At 36.1% G+C, this 13,553-nt stretch overlaps 1 protein-coding gene across 13 annotated transcripts in view; it reads left to right on the top strand.

Moving 5' to 3' along the window:
* Positions 1-13,553, top strand: part of AKAP9 (A-kinase anchoring protein 9) — a 145,801-nt gene that overhangs the window by 75,276 nt on the left and 56,972 nt on the right. For all 13 annotated transcript variants that reach the window (XR_010945522.1, XM_067746429.1, XM_067746425.1 and 10 more), the window contains 4 exons: positions 955-1,179; positions 2,274-2,414; positions 2,910-3,013; positions 5,863-6,068. Coding sequence is in view for 12 of the 13 variants with exons in the window: in XM_067746429.1 (XP_067602530.1) it covers positions 955-1,179; positions 2,274-2,414; positions 2,910-3,013; positions 5,863-6,068 (676 nt within the window). In the remaining variant the exon portion in view is untranslated. The remainder of the gene's footprint in view (positions 1-954; positions 1,180-2,273; positions 2,415-2,909; positions 3,014-5,862; positions 6,069-13,553) is intronic.

Below are 13,553 nucleotides of genomic sequence, written 5' to 3'. Positions count from 1 at the left end.
TTGCGATACGCGGGCCTCTCACTGTTGTGGCCTCTCCCGTTGCGGAGCACAGGCTCCGGTCGCTCAGGCTCAGCGGCCATGGCTCACGGGCCCAGCCACTCCGCGGCATGTGGGATCTTCCCGGACCGGGGCACAAACCCGTGTCCCCCGCATCGGCAGGCGAACTCTCAACCACTGCGCCACCAGGGAAGCCTCAGATTTTTTATTCATGTTCATGATAGGTTACATCTTTTTAGAGGCATATTCAATTAAAATTGTCAACTCTATGAAGTGCAAAGTTGTGAGGTAATCATGTAAACCTCTTTAATTTGCAAGCAACTGTTCAAGGCAGAATGATTTGTTTAAGTAGTAGCTCTTCAGGAATTGAGGTACTTGTTGAAACCCATTAAGGAGTGGACTTCTTATGAGAATGAGAAAGTGGAATATAAGGCTTTTATTTCCAAATAGAAATTATTGAAGTTTGTTTCTTATCGAGCATTTCTCTGTAGTACTCTGATGACCACTGCATAATATAAATTAAAGAGATAAAATTTCTCTTTTTATAAATTTAATTTTAAAATATAAGTATTCCATTTATATTATTTCCTTATAAAATGTCAAGAGAAATAATGGAGTTATTCATTAAGAGTATAAGGAATCTTGAATGTCTTTCTTAATTCTTCTCCCTTAGATTACGTCTGAAATAACTGATAGTTACTTTGCTTTTGGAGAACAACATGTATAATGATAATAAACTAATAACTTCACATTGATTTGAAATTATAATTAAGACAGTTTTTTAAAATTATTTATGTTTTAGTTTTAATAATGGGAATTTTAAAATGAGGTGCTCTGTGGGGTTAGTATTAGAATTACTTTTGTTTGTATTTAAAATATCAGTGCCGACAGATTTCCACAAAATGTTTTATGGTTGAAATTTTAATTAATTAATTAATTAATTTTTTACTGTTATAGCTCGATGATGAGATTTTGGTATCAAGTATAGATGCTTCTAGACAACTAATGTTAAATGAAGAACAGTTAGAAGATATGAGGCAGGAACTTGTACGACAATACCAAGAACATCAACAGGCAACGGAACTTTTAAGGCAGGCACACATGCGGCAGATGGAGAGACAGCGAGAAGACCAGGAACAGCTGCAAGAAGAGATCAAGAGGCTGAATAAACAATTAGCCCAGGTATGGGACCCAGAGTCCCTTTCCTCCCCAATTAAAATAGCATTGTTCTTTATATAGCTTTTTTATTTTTTTTAAGTCAGAATTATTGCCGTAATATGAATAAATACAAATATTTAACATCAGGAACAGACTCCACCAGCACAACAGCCCAAGATCTTGTTAGGGACACCTAACTCAACCTTGGAGTGCACTATCTCTCTACTGTTTGACATATCTGCCTTTTTAGGCATTGAAAAAGTGGTTACAAGGCTGTTTGTTTTTAAACATTCCATTGACCATACATGGCAAAAGTACTTTGACAGTTTTGGAAATTCTTTGTGCTGAGGTGCAGTTGATATTCAGTTTTCCCATGTTTATTTATAGTTTTGTGAGTACACCAATTAGCATCTCCAAGGTTTACCTTTATCTATCTTTATTCTATCTTTTTAATCATGAATGGAAATCGGAAGTAGTATGTTTCTGGAACTTTCTCCAGGGAAACATCTCTTCTTGATTTGAGAAATGCAGATTTACATAATGTTCTTACCACTTTCTTGACTAAATTTACATATTCCTTGGTATTTGGGAGCTGGATTCTTTTCAATTGCTGTATATAATATACTCACAAAATCATCGTAGAAAAGCAAATATTTATGTAAAAGTTCTTATAAAAACAAATTTGTTCAATTTAATTGAAAAGTTAAGGTACAACAAGAGATAACAAATAGAGAACTCTTGAAATATAGTTTCAGATATAGAATAATAGGAAAATTGGGAGTTGAACATAAGATATATCATTTGGAAAAATTAATTACGCTTTTCTTCATTGCATTTTGTGAATTTAAACTTCTGAATTTTCAATGCAAAACTTGCATATAAAAATAATATTAATTGAACTGCAAAAATTGCTTAATATTTAGGCCTAATTAACTTTTTTTTAAGTTTCAAATTTTGCATTGAACTTTATATGTGCTTTTAACCCCTAATCATGGAAGATGAAGCAGCGTAGAACCAGGGCCTGTTGGTTCCAGGGGGTTAAAAGAAGTCTGCTTAATATTCCTGCTTTTTCCTTCTATCGCAAACAATATTCTCTCATGACCTTTTTTCTTATTTAGAGATCCTCAATAGATAATGAAAACCTGGTTTCAGAGAGAGAGAGGGTGCTTTTAGAGGAGCTGGAAGCACTAAAGCAGCTGTCTCTAGCTGGAAGAGAGAAGCTGTGTTGTGAGCTGCGCAACAGCAGTACGCAAACACAGGTAGTATGGACTTTGACCCACCTAGGAGCAGTGGATCCACAATGCAGTAGGATCTGTGTGTCTTTGTTGTTTGTGTGAAATGTATTTTTTATAGGTATGAGCTTAACATATTTGTGATTGTTTACGTTTAAGGTAGGTGGGGTCAAGATGCCTTACGTTCCATTTAGGGTAATTTGAATCTGACAGTGGTTTAGCAACAGCTGTTGTTTCACCAAGGAGCAGAGTAACCTAACAAACTTTATTGTTGCATTATAGCATGCCTTAGCTTGAACCCATTAAAATTTTTTTCATCTGTGCACCAGACTTTTTATCTTTTTTGATAATGCTAATCTCTTGATAAAATATAGTTAAATACTCTTTCAAACAGTATCTGTTTTGCACGCAGAGGTTTCTTCTGTTTCATGTCATAACAGTGTAGAAGAATGACATGCTATTTCCAAGATGACAGGTTTTCTTTCTATTTTGTCCTCTCTATCTTTTTACAAACTTAAACAGAATGCAAATGAAAACCAAGGAGAAATTGAGGAGCAGACCTTTAAAGAAAAGGAATTGGACAGAAAACCTGAAGAGGTGCCTCCTGAAATTCTGTCCACTGAAAGGTATACAGAATGCATATTTTTTCAATGTAAAGTGAGTTAAAATAGTTGTCTCAATATTATAAACTTTATTTGTCCTTATTTTTATTTTGTACATTTATTTTATTTGTACATTGTACTCTATGTAAAAAATCAGTATTTGATGATTAAATAGACAAATTAAAAAATCTTTTGTATATAATTTTATTGGATATTGATCATATACTTCACTCAGTGAATGATAAAGCATTCTTTGGTTATTGAACCTTTCTTGATAAATTTTATTCTGCTCATATGCCATTCTTTATCCTAAAAAACAAAGTTGTGCTTGTGAGTTTATTCCTTCACTGTTTGGACATGCATTCAGTATAAGCCACCCCCTGGTTTGTTCATGACAAGAAAAAAAATGATTTTAGTGATAGTCTGCATTTAACTTCTTTCATGCATTTACTTTATAACAGATGAGACCTTTTAATCCACATCCCACATTTTTAGAGGAATAAATTAATGATCCGATGTTAACAAAACTTTCCCTTACTTTGATTTTATAGAGATTAATATGAAAATGAGAATAGTTACCCTACGTTAATATTAGGAGTTTAAGCACAGTATTTTATTTATTTATTATTATTTTTTTAACATCTTTATTGGGGTATAATTGCTTTACAATGGTGTGTTAGTTTCTGCTTTATAACAAAGTGAATCAGTTATACATATACATATGTTCCCATATCTCTTCCCTCTTGCGTCTCCCTCCCTCCCACCCTCCCTATCCCACCCCTCCAGGCGGTCACAAAGCACCAAGCCAATATCCCTGTGCCATGCGGCTGCTTCCCACTAGCTATCTACCTTACGTTTTTTAGTGTGTATATATCCATGACTCTCTCTCACCCTGTCACAGCTCACCCTTCCCCCTCCCCATATCCTCAAGTCCATTCTCCAGTAGGTCTGTAAGCACAGTATTTTAAAATTTGTTTTGGTCAAATGAAAATAATTTCTCTAATTTAAAATTAAAACTAATATCTACTAACTTAATTTCCTCCTTTTCCAATCTGTGACTGTCAACCCTCTGTGTCCTCCTAACCTCCTTCCTCAGCTTGCATGGAGGAATTTGGCCCCTAAGATTTTGGCTTCCCCATTGGATCATCAGTATGGAACACAGTCAGTATGGAACTCAAACAAGAAAGACAGTGTATGAAAATTAGAGTTACCATGGCAATATAAAATAAACAAAATGTTTATTTTATATTATTTATCTCTAATTAGTATATTTTTAAAATTATACAGTGTTTAATTTTTAGGAATTTATGTAGTGAGTGTTGATAAATGAGTATTCCTATTTATTTCTTTTTACCATCATATTAATTTTAATCACTTCTCTTATGTAGAAATATTTTCAAATTATCCTAGTCCGGGGGTGTTTGGGGCTTGAACAAAACCTCAGAAAAAGTTATAGAAATAAAACCCTTTACTTACTTCCTACTAATAACTAAATTATTTAGAGTTTTATTTTTAATCTCCTTGCTTATGTAACCAGAGAACTTGATCTAGGTGTAAAAATAGAACTGTCTTTTTCACTTGACAAATACTGAAGGAAGACCGCTCCATTTATTACTTTGTCTTAAAATAGTCATGTCACGTGCCTGTGAAAACAGATATCCTTTAACCAGCTTGTCAGTGAATCTCCCATAGTGTGAAGTTGAGAGAGAAACTGTCTTAAGTCAGAGGACCTTTAACATGAAAGTTTCTTATTTTGTCTCCATGTATTAAATATATAGTTTGCCACTGTAGTACCTTTGTTGAATTAAGCTGTTAGGACAAGAGAGTTGTTTAGTTATTCAAAAGGTTAATCAGTTCACCTTCTGAGTCACCGTTTATGGAAGTCTATTTCTTGACACATGAAGATGTTTGTGTTGAGGAAAAATGAAAGCTTATGAAAACACTTTGTCCAGGATAATCCAATTTTTGTTTTTAAAATGTCTGTATTTATGAGAGAGGAAGAGGAGGGAAAATGTCTAGAAGGCTAGGCATTAAAATGTTAACCGTGATTATCTGTGAGTACTAAGATATTTTGGTGGGTGGTTAGGAGCATTTTTTAAAATTTTTAAAATAAGAATGTATTACCTATAAAAAACGAGAGATGCACTATTAATTCCATTTGGTTGAAAATAGGTTCCTTCTCCTGGCTGAAATGAGTGTGGTATATGTAACTTGAGAAGTTTCTGTCTCTGGAGCAGATAAAATAATCAACTGCTTGGGGTATATTACCTCTGGTGTTAGCAGATAATGAAATTGTACTATAGACCTTTTTAAAAACAGGTCTCTGCCTGTTTTTGTAATTTAACCATGTAGATCATCACCATTAAGGTATAGAAATACAAACATATTTTTTTCTGGTGGAATTTTTGAATTTATTTTAAAATATATTATTTAACATAAAAGAAGATTAAATGTAAAATATATAAGAGTAACCATCAATGGTATTACCAGCTCAATAACTTGCATGTGCTTAGGTACTGCCACACTTTTTAAAACTGAAATTTTGCATCTCCCTAAAATTTTCTTCTAATTTGCAAACTCTACTGGCTTAAAATTTTAGTTATTTGATTTCTTTCAGGTCAGTAAAATGCTGCACATTTTCAAAAAATATTATAGTTCACTGATGAAAATTTTTCAGAAGAAAACAAAATTTATAATTATAAAATAAATACAAAAAGCACTTCATTTTTAGTGCTATTGCATATTATTGTAATAGGATCATATGAAGTTTTATTTTTTAAGTCAAATATTTTGTAGTGTATTTTTTTGTGGAACATTAAGTGTTTGCTTTAAAAAGATTAAATATTTTAATAAATGTTTCCTTATCTATACAGGTATACACTCCAGAAAGCTAATAGCAGACTTCTGAAGATCCTCTTAGAAGTTGTAAAGACAACAGCAGCTGTTGAAGAAACAATTGGTCGCCATGTCCTTGGTATTCTAGATAGATCTAGTAAAGGCCAGTCATTGACCAGCCTGATTTGGAGGTCAGAAGCAGAGTCACCAATAAAGTCGTGTGTCCATGAGGAACACACAGGAGGTAAAAGTTTTATATGCTGTTGAAACTCTTGTCATTATCTTCAGTAAATCTTGCTGAGTTCAGGGCACTTTACTAGTGTCGAAAATACAGAAGAGAGAATATTAAAGTATTTTCCAATAAAAAGACCTCCAAACACAAATACACTAGAGCCACTCTTCTTAAGACACCGTTATTGTTTAGCATTTGCAAATGGGTGTCTTAGAGTTGTCATTACATATACTCAGGGTTATTACTCTGCTGCGTAAACCAAAGGCTGTTTAATTTCCTCACCAATAAAAGAAAAATTCCATATCACCACTGAGGTCTCTTACCAATATCTGTGAGGTATAACCAACATTCTGAAACCACTCTCTAAAGGGAAGAGTTTTTCTCAGATGGAGAAAGATAGGATCTGGATGCTTGGACCAGAAGATCAAGGCCTTCCTTCACTACCATTCCATACCCAAGAACAACTCCCCAGTTGGAAGCCAGTCATCTAAAAATAAAAATGCCAGTTTATGCAATTTTTGAGAACATTCTGTTTGTTAAGTTTCATGTGGAGCAAGGAGAAGAAATTATCCCACTTAGAGAAAGTTTACTTAATTACAGGTTGGCCAGTAATATGTTTCTAAGTGCAGAGAAAAGCTTGATTTGGAATTTTAAGTAAAATTGATTTGTAAAACTTAGTTGAATTCAAAGATAATTTTAAAAACTGCTTTTAGTAAAGTAAGAGCCGAAATAATACTGTAACTTTAAACTTTTAAACTCACTCTCTTCAAACTTCGTAGAAGTATTTTTTTTTAAATTAACTTCACTCTTGGTTAAGTTCTCAGTCGAGGGCTATGTGTTTTCTGCATATGAATCTTCATATATAGAAAAGAATTAAGTAATATTTTCTTGATCTCATTGTAAAAGTATTTATCAAGTTATGTTTTTTTAAAAACAATTATCTCATAAACTAGTTTCACTTAACCATTTGGGAAAGGGGGCATTTTGCTGTGCCGCAGGTAAGACCTACACCATATTCAAAAGACACTCTGAGGAATGTTCTGTACATTACAAGAATATTTTGTGCTTTTTTGTTAGCAGTTCTCCTAGACACTTCTCCAAGTGGTTGCTGAAGTATTCGGCAAACAACATATCTTTTTTTTTTTTTTTAATAAATTTATTTACTTGGTTATTTATGGCTGTGTTGGGTCTTCGTTGCTGTGCGCAGGCTTTCTCTAGTTGTAGAGAGTGGGGGCTACTCTTCATTGCAGTGTACGGGCTTCTCATTGTGGTGGCTTCTCTTGTTGCAGAGCATGGGCTCTAGGCACGCAGGCTTCAGCAGTTGTGGCACACGGGCTCAGTAGTTGTGGCTCGTGGGCTCTTGAGTGCAGGCTCAGTAGTTGTGGTGCATGGGCTTAGTTGTTCCGCGGCATGTGGGATCTTCCTGAACCAGGGCTCAAACCCGTGTCCCCTGCATTGGCAGGCGGATTCTTTTGTTTGTTTGTTTGTTTGTTTGTTTTTTGTGGTACACGGGCCTCTCACTGTTGTGGCCTCTCCCGCTGCGGAGCACAGGCTCTGGACGCGCAGGCTCAGCGGCCATGGCTCACGGGCCCAGCCGCTCTGCGGCATGTGGGATCTTCCCGGACTGAGGCACGAACCCGTGTCCCCTGCATCGGCAGGCGGACTCTCAACCACTGTGCCACCAGGGAAGCCCAGCAGGCGGAGTCTTAACCACTGCGCCACCAGGGAAGCCCCAAACAGTGTATCTTAAAAGACAGCAAATTCACTTTCAGAGCAGTGTTCCCATAGTTATAAAAAGGAATAAATTGGTAATTTGTTGTTGTTGTTGTGTTACTTTTATTTTATTTATTTTTAATTTTTATTGGAGTATAGTTGCTTTATAATGTGTTAGTTTCTACTATACAGCAAAGTGGATCAGCTATACCTATATCCCCTCTTTTTGGGATTTCCTTCCCATTTAGGTCACCACAGAGCATTGAGTAGAGTTCCTGTGCTGAACTGTAGGTTCTCATTAGTTATCTGTTTTATACATAGTATCAATAGTGTATATATGTCAATCCCACTCTCCCAATTCATCCCCCCCGCCCCCCCACTCTTGGTATCCATGCATTTGTTCTCTACGTCTGTGTCTCTGTTTTTCTGCTTTGTAAATAAGATTGTCTATACCAAGTTTTTCAGATTCCACATATATGCATTAATATATGATAGTCTTTCTCACTTCACTCTGTATGACAGACTCTAGGTCCATCCACGTCTCTACAAATGACCCAATTTCGTTCCTTTTTATGGCTGTGTAATATTCCGTTGCATATATGTACCACATCTTCTTTTTCCATTCCTCTGGTGATGGACATTTAGGTTGTTTCCATGTCCTGGCTATTGTAAATAGTGCTCCTGTGAACATTGGGGTGTATGTGTCTTTTTGAGTTATGGTTTTCTCTGGTATATGCGCAGTAGTGGGATTGGTGGGTCACATGGTAGTTCTATTTTTAGTTTTTTTAAGGAACTTCCATACTGTTTCTCCAAAATGGCTGTATCAATTTACATTCCCACCAACAGTGCAAGAGGTTTCCCTTTTCTTCACACCCTCTCTAGCTTTTATTGTTTGTAGATTTTGTGATGATGGCCATTCTGACTGGTATGAGGTGATAACCTCATTGTAGTTTTGATTTGCATTTCTCTAATAATTAGTGATGGTGAGCATCTTTTCATGTGTTTGTTGGCCATCTGTATGTCTTCTTTGGAGAAATGTCTATTTAGGTCTTCTGCGCATATTTTGATTGGGTTGTTTGTTTTTTTGATACCAAGCTGCATGAGCTGCTTGTATATTTTGGAGATTAATCCTTTGTTAGTTGCTTCATTTGCAAATATTTTCTCCCATTCTGAGGGTTGTCTTTTCATCTTGTTTATAGTTTCCTCTGCTGTGCAAAAGCTTTTAAGTTTCATGTGGTCCCATTTGTTTATTTTTGTTTTTATTTTCATTATTCTAGGAGGTGGGTCAAAAAACGATCTTGCTGTGATTATGTGATTATGTTTAATTTATGTCAAAGAGTGTTTCGCCTGTTTTTCCTCTACGAGTCTTATAGTATCTGGCCTTACATTTAGGTCTTTAATGCATTTTGAGTTTATTTTTGTGTATGGTGTTAGGGAGTGTTCTAATTTCATTCTTTTACATGTAGCATAGAGGATTATGTTATATTCCTTTTCTGTGAGAAGGCAGACTTGGAAGGACATCTGATCTACTAGCCTACTTTCTTATGCATGGTTATGCATCTAAGTCTCCCAGTATAGATTAAATATGTCTATGTCCTATTTTAAGATATGCAATAATAGTTTTTCTGTTATGAGTAATTTAATCAGTTCAGTTATACAGTTGTATTGAACAATGTCTTTTTGCTCTCTGCTTTACACCAATTCTCAGTCCAGTGAAGGAGGCACTGAAATTCCGATTCAAGGCAAAATAAAACCGTGGTACTTAATGTTTTACTTAATACCACTTTATGTATTTGAATCAATTAAGCCTTTTGAAATAAATATTTAATTATTTAACTGTTAATAGATACTGAAAGAATAATATTAAGATACAAAAGGAAAAATTAAATCCTCTGCTAAGAAATATAGTACGAAGACTAGTAAAGCAGAGTTAAGAATTTTGCTGGTGTTATGTGTAATTTCTATTTAATTAGTTTTTATATTTTTGTGTTTGGCAGTGATGTGCTAGTCTTAGTAACAAAATTAGGAAGATCACTAGTATCATTTGGGGGCACTTAGATTCACTTTGCATCTTGAAGGAAATATTGAATTAATAGAATTTATAATTTAAAACTGAAGAAGATAATGTCTTTAAAATACTGACACCATGTTCCATACGTAAGAATTTTTCTGATGTTTCTTCAGATTTTTAATGAAAGTATTATTGTAAAAACTAAAATGAACTTTTGAAATATTTCTTTTATGTCTTATTTAATATAACAAAAAGCTCAGTTTTAATCTGATTATGAAGGAACTCTTGCTTTTCAATTTTTATATATGACCTTTTGTTGTGAGCAGTAGCACTTGTAATCTGTTTGCAGCCCTCAAGTCTGAACTTGTTTAGAGTTTAAACATGTGTGGACTTGTTAACTCTCTAAAAAAATAAATAATTGACTTGCTAATGTTTGCTTCCTCGTAAGAGCAACCTAGTTTATGAAATTGAAGGGAAATTTTGAGCCAATGTGAAATCGCTTGAACTTGAGTGAATATTAGACTAGTTCATAAAAATGAGTTCCCCTAGGATGTGTTGAAAGAAGAGGTCCTTTAGGTCTACACTCTGATGGTTCAGTAATAAAATACATGTACCTTCCCCTTAGAAGACCAGGGACTAAATCTTACTTGCTGCAGATTTTTTTGGAGCAGTGTGTTGTTACAGCAAGAATACTGGATTAGTATGAGGAGATCCTTGTTTTAGCTCACTGTGACCTTGAGCAAGTCTCTTAGCCTCCTGGGGCCTCACTTCAGTTTACTCATCTGTTAAGTGTAAGAGTCACACAAGAGTCAGTGGTTTCCATTTGGAACGCCAGAGATCTTCAGGCCACTGGGGCAGGGGAATGCTCTATCCTGTCACCCGCCCTGCTTAAACTGAGAAGCTTGTTGCTATCTGTATGGAATGAACATGGTAAAATCCATAAAAAAAGTGACTGAAGACCTTTTGAATAACCATCATCTACCATGTTTAAGACACAGATCTGAGTGGTTGGCCAATCTGAAATCATGATTCTGTTCACCAAACTGGTCATTCTGAGATTTCTATTGGCATTTTATGAAATTGCCCTGCCAATTTATCTTTTTCTTGCCAAAGACTAGTTATAATAAATGCAGTACAAGTTTGATGTTGTTCTCATTCCTTTATTTCACTGGAATAAACAAAGTTCTGTATCTTCATTGGAACATATTTGATTATTTTTATTCGTTTGTTTATATCTTCAAAATGTTGTCAGTAAAATACATTAAGCTGGTTCACATCTTCATATTTTCTAGGTACTTTAATGTCTATTTTTTTATTAGCCATTTAAAAAACTAACATTCAGTGGCTTTTTTTTTTTTTTTTTTTTTTTTTGCGGTACGCGGGCCTCTCACTGCTGTGGCCTCTCCCATTGTGGAGCATAGGCTCCGGACGCGCAGGCTCAGCGGCCATGGCTCACGGGCCCAGCCTCCCTGCGGCATGTGGGATCTTCCCGGACCGGGGCACGAACCCGTGTCCCCTGCATCAGCAGGCGGACTCTCAACCACTGCGTCACCAGGGAAGCCCTTCAGTGGCTTTTTATAAGCCATTTTGTTTTATATATCCTTTGTATTTTGTGTTTGAGATTTGCTCCCATGCAATATATAGTATCTTCAGGTTTTTTCCTCACCATGGATTCCTTCTCTGTACCCTAAAACATGCTGATACCTTCATAATTTAAAAAAAAATTGTTTTTTCTTAGCTTTGCTCCCCCCTTAAGGTAAACCGCAACAAACTCTATGTGAGATTAGACCAGCTCTTGCTTCCACCAGCTTTGGTTTCTGTTTCTATAGTACCAAAGCTGTTCTCTCTAAGGACAGCAGTGACCTTCTGATTGTCACATCCAGTAGCATCTTCTCAGTCCTTGTCCCGTTTGACTTTCTAGACAAATAACATTATTGAAGTCTCTCTTTTTCTGAAACATCCTCTTCTTGTCTCCTGGAACATCTCTTTCCTGTCTTTCTCTGACTTTTTTTTTTACACAGGTTCTTCTGTTGGCTTATGCTCCAACCGTTGTTTGTCCTCTTCTCACTAAATATTGCTCCTAAGGCAAATGTGTCTACTTCCAGGGTTCAACTCTCACCTTTCTACAGTGACTCCTAAGTCTCTACAGACCCATATTTCCAGAAGTTGACTTCTCTCCTCCACATAGCCCATTAACACTTCAGACTAATCATTTTTCATGCTTACTCTGTATACTTTCTCCTAATTCTTTAATATTTCTCTTAATGACTCTTCTGTCCTCTAAGAATCATCTAAGCTGGAAACCCAGAGTCATCTTTTACTACTTTTCTTTCTCTCTTGTCTTATGCATTCAGTTTTTTCCAACCTGTGACCAGCCCCCATCCGCCTTTAACATTTCTTACCTGGGCAATTGAAATAGTATTCTAACCAGACTCTTCTCCTTCTCCAACCCTTCCTCTGCATTGCTGCAGTTTGCTTCCTGATTCACACATTTGATATTATCTTCCTGCTCAAAAAACGATTTACTTCCCCATTATTTATAACAAAAAAACCCAGGTTCCTGAAAAATTTAAGACCATTCACAACTTGGATCCAGCCTACTTTCTAGCAACCTTTTTTCTGCTCTCTCCCCTACCTCATCCTTTCTTCGCCACATACTTGCACACCACAAAGCTGCCTTGATTGCCCATCGTATCAGACTATCATCTTTCCTCAGATTTTTCAGATTTTCTGTATCCATTAAAAGGAAGTGTCCCTAGAATGCATTTAATTCCTTAGATAAAGGTGCTATATTACATAGGTATTTTTAGTTTTTTTAACACCAGTTGTAAACTAATACTTCTTGCTTCCATAACTTCATCAAAAATATCATTTAGGGCTTCCCTGGTGGCGCAGTGGTTGAGAGTCCGCCTGCTGAGGCAGGGGACATGGGTTCGTGCCCCGGTCCGGGAAGATCCCACATGCCGCAGAGCAGCTGGGCCCGTGAGCCATGGCCGCTGAGCCTGCGCTTCCGGAGCCTGTGCTCCGCAACGGGAGAGGCCACAACAGTAAGAGGCCCACGTACCGCAAAAAAAAAAAAAAAAAAAAAAAATCATTTATTTTCTAGACCACATTAATTTTATTTACTGGCTTTGTAATAAACATTGTACTATATCTGAACTTATTTTGAATTCTAAGATCATTTTGAACTCATGAATATTTATAAACTGTTAATCCCTATTATTAAGACATTCAGTTTTGAATATGTAGAATAATGTAAGTAAATACCAGTCTAGTTGTTGTTTTTCAGTTTTGAAAATAAAAATGCAAAATGAAATTGTATCTGCTGCTACACTAAGAATTAGACAAAACTATGTAGTAGCAAACATTTAAAGTTATTTTCTCTAGGGAGTTCCCTGGTGGTTCAGTGGTTGACTTTGCCTTCCAATGCAGGGGATGTGGGTTCGATCCCTGTTGGGGAGCTAAGATCCCACATGCCTCACTGGCCAAAAAACCAAAACATAAAACAGAAGCAATATTGTAACAAATTCAATAAAGACCTTAAAAAAGAAAAAAAGGTCCACACAATGTCATTTTCTAGAATGCAGTTTTCGATTCTTCAGCCAGTGACTTACACAGAGGAGGTGCTTAGTGAATGTTGAATTGTGCTGGGACTTCCCTGGTGGCACAGTGGTTAAGAATCCACCTGCCAATGCAGGGTACACAGGTTCGAGCCATGGTCCGGGAAGATCCCACATGCTGCGGAGCAGCTAAGCCCATGCGCCACAACTACT

Source organism: Pseudorca crassidens, chromosome 8 (genome assembly GCF_039906515.1).
Source record: "Pseudorca crassidens isolate mPseCra1 chromosome 8, mPseCra1.hap1, whole genome shotgun sequence".
Taxonomy (NCBI): Eukaryota; Metazoa; Chordata; class Mammalia; order Artiodactyla; family Delphinidae; genus Pseudorca; species Pseudorca crassidens.
Note: the sequence above shows the minus strand (reverse complement) of the source record. Positions and strands in the feature narration are given on the sequence as shown.